Below are 10,606 nucleotides of genomic sequence, written 5' to 3' on the forward strand. Positions count from 1 at the left end.
GTCTCAGGAGCTGCCAAGTGTAGACCGTCTGGAAAACCGTAATCTCCTAATGAAAGAAAAAAAATAGGAAGCAGAAAAAAAAAATACTGAAAACAGCATGGAGGTCAACATACTCGAAAAATATTACCTCTAAAACCCCGTAAAAAAAAGATTAAAAAGAGAAACGCAACGAGTGACCTGGTTACGAGCGCAGTGTCGGCAATCAGGGTCACACGTGTCACCTGTGAGGCCAATCACCGCCAGGTCCACAAGCAGGTACAGAATGTGGCTTTGTCTTCACTCTCTCTCTCTCGTCTTCGTGATGGTTCCTCGCAATCTCTTAATCTCGCCTCGCTCCGCCTCATCAGTATGCCTCGTTTCTCATCCTCACAAAAGGCGATGCTGTAGTAGCAGACCAATCACAGCTGCATCACTATATCCTTCCCTACCGGCTCCTTCTCGTGGATTCTCTCTCCCTCTTACTCCCTTTCCCATGAAGCATTCGAACACACACGCACACACACACACACACACACACACACACACACACACACGGTAGCTACGGTAGTAGCTCAGTGGGTAGAGCGTCTCCCTCACAACCAGAAGGACCGGGGTTCGATTCCTCTGGCGGGTGAAGATAAGTTGGGTTTATCTTTTTTCAAGTGTAGCCCTTGTTCACCTAGCAGTGAGTAAGTACGCGACGTCGGGCAAGGAGTTGTGACATCGTTGTCGCGGTGTGTTGTGTGTGAGTGGTCTCAGCCCTACCCAAACATCGGTACTATGAGCTTTGTGCTCTTCCATACACACACACACACACACACACACACACACACACACACACACACACACACACACACACACACACACACACACACACACACACACACACACACACACACACACACACACACACACACACACACTATTCCTCTTCGTTTTCTGTTTAATTAATAATTCCCTATTTATTTTCTGTTTCCTCTGCGTTGACTTTTTTTTTCATTCTTACTTATTTTACTTTCTTAAAACTTACTTGACTGCTTGCCTTCTTCGAAGCCAAATATTTCTTTATATTTTCCAACTAACTTCGTAAATCCTTTGTAGTTCTTTCTTTTCCTCCTTTCGAGCTTCCTCCTTTTATTTTCTCTTAAAAAATATAAGCTCCTGTCAGTTCTTTCCACACATTGGTTCATTGTCCTCACCACCTTTGGTAATACTCTTATAAAGCTTTTAAGTTTTTACCTCTTAAATTCAACGTAAGGGATCAATACATTTTTCGCTCTGTGTGTAAATGATTTTGATATATTTTCTTTATGCTGGAAGAATAAAATTTGCAAGATCTATCAACTAGCGGACGGAGATAGATCTAGACACACTGACTGATGAAAAACATATATACAAACTACGAAGCGAAGATAATACTAAAAATTCAAGCAGTAACACCAACACAGTGATCGGAAGACTGGCGAACAGAGCATATTAAAGTGTTTCAAGTGTTTCAAGTGTGTTTCCAGGCACCGATATGATGAGAAACTGGAAAATAGGCTGTTCCTTTGTAATTTTTAAGAGAGAGAGAGAGAGAGAGAGAGAGAGAGAGAGAGAGAGAGAGAGAGAGAGAGAGAGAGAGAGACGGGGGGAAGGGAGTGATGAAACTAATCGCATTATGGCTTGGTACCAATGTGTGTGTGTGTGTGTGTGTGTGTGTGTGTGTGTTTGTGTGTGTGTGTGTAGACAAGGTTTCTGTCTGTCTGTCTTCTTTATCTTTGGGTTTGTTTCTCTCTCTCTCTCTCTCTCTCTCTCTCTCTCTCTCTCTCTCTCTCTCTCTCTCGCGGGTCATTGTGCATCGTAATGTCTTCGCAGCTTTAAGTTTTTCTCAGACAGACAAGAAAAAACGAAATACTCATGAACTTGAGGAGGCGAGGCACACACACTCAGAGGATTAAGTAAGATATGATACACAAATCTTCTGGAAGCAACAAAAGAAACACAATGGTCGGGCGAGTGTGTGGCTGTGTGTGTGTGTGTGTGTGTGTGTGTGTGTGTGTGTGTGTGTGTGTGTGATGTTATGTAAGGAGGAAGAGGAAGGAGGCTCGGAGGAAAACAGGGAAGGAGAGGACGAAATGGAGGTAGTCACGTATAATGGAGGACTATATTTGTTCCATATCAATAAGGTAAGATAATAAACCACTCAGAAAGGCGCAGCGACGGAGGTAGAGCAAGAAAGTGGCTGCCTCACGATCCCAGGCCATTACGATTCTTTCAAGAGGAGAGTATCGAGACATCTGTCCTCCCGAAATTGACCTCTCTTTTGGCCACTCTTCTAAACTTTTATTTTATTTTATAGTGGCAGTGTTTAATGGGCTTTCTCATTATTATTTTTTTTGCCCTTGAGCTGCTTCCTTTACTGTAAAAAAATAGAAATGAAAATAAATATACCCAATGATAACGTCTGATACATGGCAATGATAGATATGACTCGCTTACATGTAAATTGGTGTTGGTATCCTTGACCAATGAACACGAGGCTCTCATTTCGGTACGACAGCAAAACCAAACGAAGTAACACTAACTTAACTATACCTTATACATACATACATACATACACATATACATTCATACATACAGACAGCCAGGCCTCACCGAAACAAAAATACAATCATCAAGACTAGAAATTGTATAGTCCCCAAACCATTTTATTTCATGTTGACAAATATGACATAACGAGGAGGTAAATAGAATCATATGACTGGAGGGAAAAAGGGAGGGAGGGAGGAGGGAAAGGAAAGGGAGGGAAGACTGAGGAGGGAGTGGAAAAATAGGGGAGGGAGGGAGGGAGAGGGGAAGAAAAAGGGGAGGGAGGAAAAAAGAGAGGAGGGGAAAGGGAAAAGAGGGAAAGAAAAAGGGACAGAGGAGAGAGGGAAGGAGGGAGGACAGAGAGAAAGGGAAGAAAAGAGAGAGAAGTGAAAGGAATGTCGGGAGGAAAGGAGGATACAGGTAAAGAAGGAAGAAGAGAAGCATGGAAGGAAGGAGGAAAAATAAGTGAAGAAGAGGGAAGGAAGAGAGAAAGAAAGGAATGAAGGAAGAAAAAGGGAAGTGAATAAATTGGTTAATAAGGGAATGAGGGAAAGAATGAGAGAAAAAAGAAAGAAGGAAGGAAGAAAGGAAGGAAGCAAGGAAAAATATATAAGAAAGGGAGCAAGTAAGGGAAGAAGGAAAGAAAAAAAGAAAAAAGGAAGGAATAAACAGGAAAGAACGAATAAATGAATGAAGGGAAGGAAGACAGAAAAGGTTATAGACAGAAATGAAGGATGAGGAAGGGGAAGAACAAAGAAAGGAAAAAGGGGGAGATAAACATAAAAAGAGATAGCAAAAGATGAGAGAAATGAGAAAAAGAGAAATGATGAAGAATGTGAGGGAAGAAAGAATGAACAGATAATTAACAAAACTCCCGATACGAGAGAGAGAGAGAGAGAGAGAGAGAGAGAGAGAGAGAGAGAGAGAGAGAGAGAGAGAGAGAGAGAGAGAGAGAGAGAGAGAGAGAGAGAGATTAGAAGACGGAGAGGAAGTGTGTCTCTCTCTCTCTCTCTCTCTCTCTCTCTTATCACAGCTCCTTCCCTTCCTTCGTGCATTATTCCAGCTTTCCTCCTCCTCCTCCTCCTCCTCCTCCTACTCCTCCTCCTCCTCCTACTCCTACTCCTACTCCTACTCCTCCTCCTTCTCTGGCCTGTCTTTATCACTTGCCCACTCCTCGTCTTTTTCCAGCATCCCTCGTTCCTTCCTTTGTCCTCGCCTGCTGCTATCTACCTCCGGCACTTGTCTCGCCCCCGAAGGCTGAATGATGTTATAATGTTTCCAGTGGATTACCGGACGATGAACATATGAACACGGCTATATTAGTTTCCTATTTTCTTTGTCTTTGTTTCTGTCTCTGTCTGTCTGTCTGTCTGTCTGTCTGTCTGTGTGTCTGTCTGTGTGTCTGTCTGTCTGTCTGTTTGCCTCTCTCTCTCTCTCTCTCTCTCTCTCACACACACACACACACACACACACATCAAGAAAAGACACTCAGGATGAACTCAGCTATATTACGTCTTGGTTCACAAACACACACACACACACACACACACACATCAAGAAAGACACTCAGGATGAACTTAGTTATATTACGTCTTGGTTCACAAACACACACACACACACACACAATCAGTTTTAGATCTGCAATGTCAATGACCTAGATAATTAAAAGAGTTGACATTGGAGATGAACGCAATCAAGCCTCCAGTACTACAAAGTGTACGTAAATGGATCTTTTGCAACAGAACAAAGACACTTAACCTGAAATCTGATAAAGGTCGCTGGTATTGTTATTTATTTTATCTGTGAATAGGAAGAAGATAAGTAATGACGTTTGATTTAAATGCTCGGGGTAAGTGAGTTTTCAATATTAATAACAGCTGATGATAATAATGATAAAAATTAAAATAAGTATATTATCGCATTTTTTTCTTTTTTTCTAATCGAATATAACGTTGTCCTTCTTACCGATGACAAGTCGATTATTATATTTAAAGGAAGGAGTTAGTCAAGGGCAAGCAATAAATAAATAAATATATAAAATAAAGGGATAAATTTTGCATATTTTGATTAATAAGTCTAACACGGTTCCCATAAGTGTAATGGCGGCTGTGTCTCCAACCACCTTCGAGTCAAGCTTGTCACTGCGTAGTCACCTGAAACATCAACAACCACGGAGGAAAAATCAAGACCAGGACAAGAAAAAAGAGAAAAAAGAAAAGGACAATGCTCGAGTGACAACAACAAGGCCGAACAGGAGGAAGAGGAAGAGGAAAAGGAAGAGGAGGAGGAGTGTCAGGCGTGGGGGTGACAGCTTCTGCTTACCTGTGTCGGGGATGTTGACATAGTGCTGCGCGAAGGAGATCGAGGACGACTGATCGGTGGGGCCCAGCGTGGTGACATCCATCATGCTGCTTCCCGACGTCATGCTGTCAAGGGCCAATCACAGACTCGCTCCTCTTCCCGTTTTCTTCGTCAACTGAACCTCACACACTTGCCAGGAAGTCTGTGGTTATAATTTCTACTTTTTTCTTTTTGTTTTTTTGAGTGGTGATGTTGAAGTTGTCTCACCTCTGTCTCTTCTTCGTCTCTTTTTTTAACTTCTTTTGTCTTTTTTATTTCTTCTAGTCCAGTCTTCCTCCTGTGAGCCTGTTAGGGGACGAAAGAAGTTGTTTTGTTACTTATTCCATTAAGAAAAATAACTTGTTGATGCTGTTCAGTATTCTACCCTCATTTATTTTTTGCCCTTCTAGCCTGGCGGTCTTTCTTACTATTTTTAGATTAGTTTTTTTGCGTCTTCCTTTAGTGATACGTTTTCTGTATTTCTTTTCCCGTCTAGCGTTTCACATTTTTTTATTTTTTTACTTTTTCATAGTCATTTTGTGCCATTTTTTTTTTACTTCGTGGCTCATTTGTTCATTTCATCTCATTCCCATTCAAACTCTCATGCTTTTCGTTTAATTTTTTAACATAACCACTCGTTCACTTATTCGTTTATTTTTACTCCAACTTTCATTCTTACTTATTAAACCTTTTCACTCTTACTTCTCTCATAGTTTTACCTCACCACTTGCTACCATTTTTAATCCTTTCTTCCTTCCTTTTCACTTTCTTTTTTACTCATCTTCATTCTTATTTGTACGGTCCCTTTTTTATTTTTACTTTTTCACTTTTTTTCTATTGTCACTCATTCTGAATCTTACTACCACTTTTACTCAGTTTTTTTTACTCTCTCTCTCTCTCTCTCTCTCTCTCTCTCTCTCTCTCTCTCTCTTCATTCTTATACGCTATCTCCCTTCCGTCTTATACCCCTTTCCCTTTCCCTCGCATCCTCGACTCGTCTTTCCCCCCGCTCTCTCACTCCTCTCCTAAGACTCAGCTGCTTTTCCTTTCCCGTTACAAGGTGAGAACAATGTCCCTCCTTATCGGCAAACTCATTCCATTATGCAAAGGCGAGTAAAATTTCTTCGAAGTCATCACCTCATCCTAATTACCATTTTATGTTGATCTCACACTCGACAAGGATGTCAGACACGCGTGATGGGGCTTTGCAGACTGTAAACTTCGCCATATTACTTTTTCCCAGAGCCAGAAATAAACTACTGGTAAGGGTATTTGTTTTTAGCCATCGACAGGATTTGTTTTCGCGTAAGTACAAAAACTCTTGACGTGACCTCTCGGGATATACTGAACGCGGTGTGGCTTCACTGAGGCTTCCGGGTGATGAACTCTTGCTACAGACTCAATGTGCTCGCTGTGTTTACTCAATCTGTTACTATGTTTTCATCTAGATATACGCCAGACCAGATGATGATGATTGTTGAGGAGAACAGCTCTTGACGCCGCAACTGCCAGATTATTCAAACGTTGTATATTATTATTACTATTTATTAACAGTTACGCGGCCAGTTTGGCGTTATAATTACATTTCTGAGAAGGAATTGGCTAAAAGCGTTGCATTTTCAGTTAAGTAGACATTAGAAACTCAGTCGTAAACAAGTGCTATAAAAGAATCCACAAATCCAACTAACCACGCCTTCAAAAACTGGTCAGGAAAGACAAATCAGCCACAATATTGTCGACAAACACTTGATAAAACGGTTAAAAAAAATCAGGCGATAAACACAGACGCTTCGCGTAAACACTTCAACTCACGGCCTGAATAACGAGACATCATTTTCTTTCCTCTTGTATCCCAGCTCTGATTTAATCTTGCGGGCAAACCCGTAATACTCGAGCGTGATTTATGTGGGATATACTCCTGCCGCGCGCCGTGCAGTATTCAGTGTTCTGGCTACACTGTTAACGACATCCGAGTAGTCTTTCTGTGAGCAGGGCTGATGCGAGATGCTGACACCGTCAACGTCAGTAATAATGCCTCTAAGTCTCGTAATAATCCCACCCGACATGGCCTGGCCTGATGCAACACACACTGACAGCCTATAGCACGTTACACTTTTCTCAATAATCAGTCGTGTCACACAAGTCTAGAAGCAGAATAGAAATACACTGCGCTCACATGTTTAATGAAAAAAAAAATCAAGTTAATCCCGTAATAAATGAAACACTGAATACGGCAGTAACACCCTTGCATCCAGACTGATTGCCTTTCACAACAACAACAAAGTGAGACCCCTAAGCAATTAAACGATTACGGAGGTACAAAATAAAGATAACTGAACAAAATGCTTCGAAACGTTTCTCTCTGCTCGAACAATACTGCGCTATGTAGAGAATCGAACATGAACACTCCAAACCCCGTAAACCAACAACAATAATCAAATTCACGCATAGTAAAGAAACAACAGAACACCAACATCAAAAAAGACAAGAAGGAAGAACGTACTGAAGATTAATATAGCAACAAACACGTTCCGAAGCGTATCACTTTTCTCGAACCACATACGAAGCACGAACGGCAAAACACACTCCCAGCGATAACACATTCAAGTCTCCAGTGGCACGCGAGCAACAAAACAAGAACATAAGTAAACACAACCCCAAACATAACTCTACAGGCGCTCCGCAACACCCAGGGAGAGGCGCGGTAAAGGAGAGCAGCGGCCACCACCAGCAGTAAAGGAAACCAACAAAAGGTGTCGCCATGGAAATCGAAGCTCCGAATCTTTAACAACAGGAGCATCCACGTCAGAAATTTATACGTGAAGGGAATTTCTTCTATCAGGTCGTATAAAAAGGCAAAGAGAGAGAGAGAGAGAGAGAGAGAGAGAGAGAGAGAGAGTTATACCGCACGGAGACTAACAATAACCCGAGGGAGCCTTAAATTTACACAATATCACCAATAACAAATAAGCGGGAAGTTCACCGGTATTACATTTTTCCCCGCGGCCCACATACCTGGATACCTTCACAAACAGCGATAGATAGTGATAGACATATAGATAGATAAATAGGTATTATATAGACACCTCTCCATCCGAAATTGACCTCTCTTTTGGTCACTCTATACTTATCGTTAATGAGAGCAACAGTTAGCGGGCTTTTTTTTTTACATCTTTTTTTTATTGCCCTTGAGTTGCTCTGTGCTGTAAAAGAAAGACAGACATTTTTTTTTACATTAAAGAAAGTAGTTGAAGGGAAAAAAACAACAACTATAATGGAAGAAAATAAAGCCCGCTAATCACTGCCCCTATAAAAAGAGTTAGAAGATTGGCCAAAAGAGGTGTCATATATACATAGATGAATAGATAGTTAGATAGATAGATAGATAGATAGATATAGGTAAACGGAAATATAAAGAGAAAAGAAAAAGACAAACATACCCATTAGAGAATTAGACCGACAAATAAATAAAGGAGATACGCTAATAGATAAATACAGATATATAGTGATAGACATACAGATGTAGATAGATAGATAAATAGGTATATATAGACAGAGGCATATATGCACAGATGAACAGACAGTTACAGATAGATAAGTAGATAGATAAAGACAGGATAGATAATGAAATAAAGAAAAAAACAAGCATACATATTGGACAGACAACCAGATAAAAGATAGATAAATAGAAATAGATAGATAGATGGATAAATAAGAATAGACAATGAGAAGAAAAACAGACAAACACACAAATTAGACCAAAAATAGATATGATAGATACACAAATACAGACAGACCATTAGACCGACCATTCAATTAAACTAGATTCATAGACAGATATAGATGAACAAGGATAGACAGGAAAAAATAACCAACAGACAAACATACAGATAAGACCGACAAATAGGATAACGGACAGATACACAAATAGATAAAAAGCTAGACCGACAGACCTACAGACCGACAGATATCATATGCCTTTTAATTAAACCTGATTCACTCTCTCCACACCCCGGCCGCGCATAACACTAACCTCACCCTCCCTTCCCCTCGCCTGCCCCTCGCGTCACATATATACGGTGTCTGGTCAGGGGGAACGAAGGCGAGGCGGTGATCACGGGGCTGGCTTGTGGTGGGGTGGAGGTAGTGGTGGTGTTGGTGATGACGGTGGTGATGGTAGTGGTGGAGGTGGTGGTGGTGATTGTGTGTGTGTGTGTGTGTGTGTGTGTGTGTGTGTGTGTAAGCGGTCAACAAAACTCACATCGAACTTAATTAAAAAAAAGCGGAGTTGTATGGAAATCACTTTTGTGCTTATTTGCCTACACGATTTCAATCACTTCCAGCTAGTTCGAGTTCCCCCCATCTCTCTCTCTCTCTCTCTCTCTCTCTCTCCGCAGGGCTCTGGTTACCTCGTTACTTTAATTAACCTGCGTTCATCTGTAGAGCCGGGAAGGTGAGAACGGCAAACATTATTCTTTTTAACGGCGGGTCGATAATGTTAATGATTACAGGAATGGTGGCGGTGGGGAGGGAGGGAGGGAGGGAGGAAGGGAAGCTGGGAGGGAGAGAGGGAGGTAGGGAGGCAGGTAGGGAGTAGGGAGAGAGGGAGTCGGGAAAGAGGCAATGTGACCTTGGCCAAGTTTCCCTTCACAATATGGAGGTTAAGAGGACTAGTATGTGCTCTCTCTCTCTCTCTCTCTCTCTCTCTCTCTCTCTCTCTCTCTCTCTACGTGTGTAACTTATGCCCCCCCCCCAAAAAAATATATATTTGTCTCACACCACTTGGCTTTACCACCTTTTTGCTTCACCTTCCGCCCGCACGCATTACAGAGAGAGACACACGTAAATAAATGAATAAATAAATGAATATGAATAAACCTGTGAATAAGTGAAAAGAAAGCTAAAATCACTTATAGGTAACAAGACTTTCATTATATTCACCAGCGACAAAGTATTTCTCCTTCATCTGCTTTTCTTTTGTCTTATGTGTCTTTGTCTTAATTTGCCTTTCTTCTGTCTTTATCTATTTTTGTCTTTTTCTGTCTGTAAATGTAAGTCTATATATGTCTATTCGTCTGTCTGTATCAAAATGTCTGTCTTTCCTTCCTTAATTCTGTCTGTCTCTCTTCGTATCTGTATGTCTGTTCATTGGCCTGTTTTCCTGAAGTCTGTGTCTGTATCTCAGTGTCTTGTGGTTTTGTTTCTGTGTATGTCTTTCTAATCGGGTATAATTGTCTGTCATCCTGAATAACTCTCTCTCTCTCTCTCTCTTAACTGTGTATTTTGTTCCCTTTTCTCTCTTTCTTTAATTATTTCTTTCTTTCTCTCTCTCTAGTAACATACAACTACCTTTTTCAATCACCCAACTGTATTTTCTTCCCCCCCCACCTCTCTCTCTCTCACCTGTGGTCGTCGCGGACAGCGTGTGGCGGCGGGACACACGTGACGCTGTCGGCCGAGGAGTGGAGAGTGAGGGCCGCCCGTGCGCGTGGCTGCTACGGGAGTGAGTGTTCGCCGCCTCTCTCTCTCTCTCTCTCTCTCACCCTCCTCTCCTCTTTTCTCCTGTCCTGTCCTGTCCCGTCCTGTCCTGTCCTGTTCTCTCTCTCTCTCTCTCTCTCTCTCTCTCTCTCTCTCTCTCTCTCTCTCTCTCTCTCTCTCTCTCTCTAAATGTCATAAATAAATTACTTTAATCCATTTTTTCCTTCAATTTCTTTTG

At 41.5% G+C, this 10,606-nt stretch overlaps 1 protein-coding gene across 5 annotated transcripts in view; it reads right to left on the reverse strand.

Annotated features, from left to right (window-relative positions):
- The window catches only part of LOC127000923 (synaptotagmin-10-like), a 73,880-nt gene extending 63,494 nt beyond the window's left edge, over window positions 1–10,386 (reverse strand). For 4 of the 5 annotated variants that reach the window (XR_007754653.1, XR_007754649.1, XM_050865074.1 and 1 more), the window contains exons 1-2: window positions 7,394–7,562; window positions 4,873–5,196 (exon numbers count right to left, since the gene is read on the reverse strand). Coding sequence is in view for 3 of the 5 variants with exons in the window: in XM_050865074.1 (XP_050721031.1) it covers window positions 4,873–4,975 (103 nt within the window). In the remaining 2 variants the exon portion in view is untranslated. Of the gene's footprint in view, window positions 1–4,872; window positions 5,197–7,393; window positions 7,563–10,293 lie in introns of those variants that run through there. The other variant, XM_050865083.1, reaches the window with a different exon arrangement.
- Between the last annotated feature and the right edge of the window lie 220 nt (window positions 10,387–10,606).

Source organism: Eriocheir sinensis, chromosome 2, assembly GCF_024679095.1.
Source record: "Eriocheir sinensis breed Jianghai 21 chromosome 2, ASM2467909v1, whole genome shotgun sequence".
NCBI lineage: Eukaryota > Metazoa > Arthropoda > Malacostraca > Decapoda > Varunidae > Eriocheir > Eriocheir sinensis.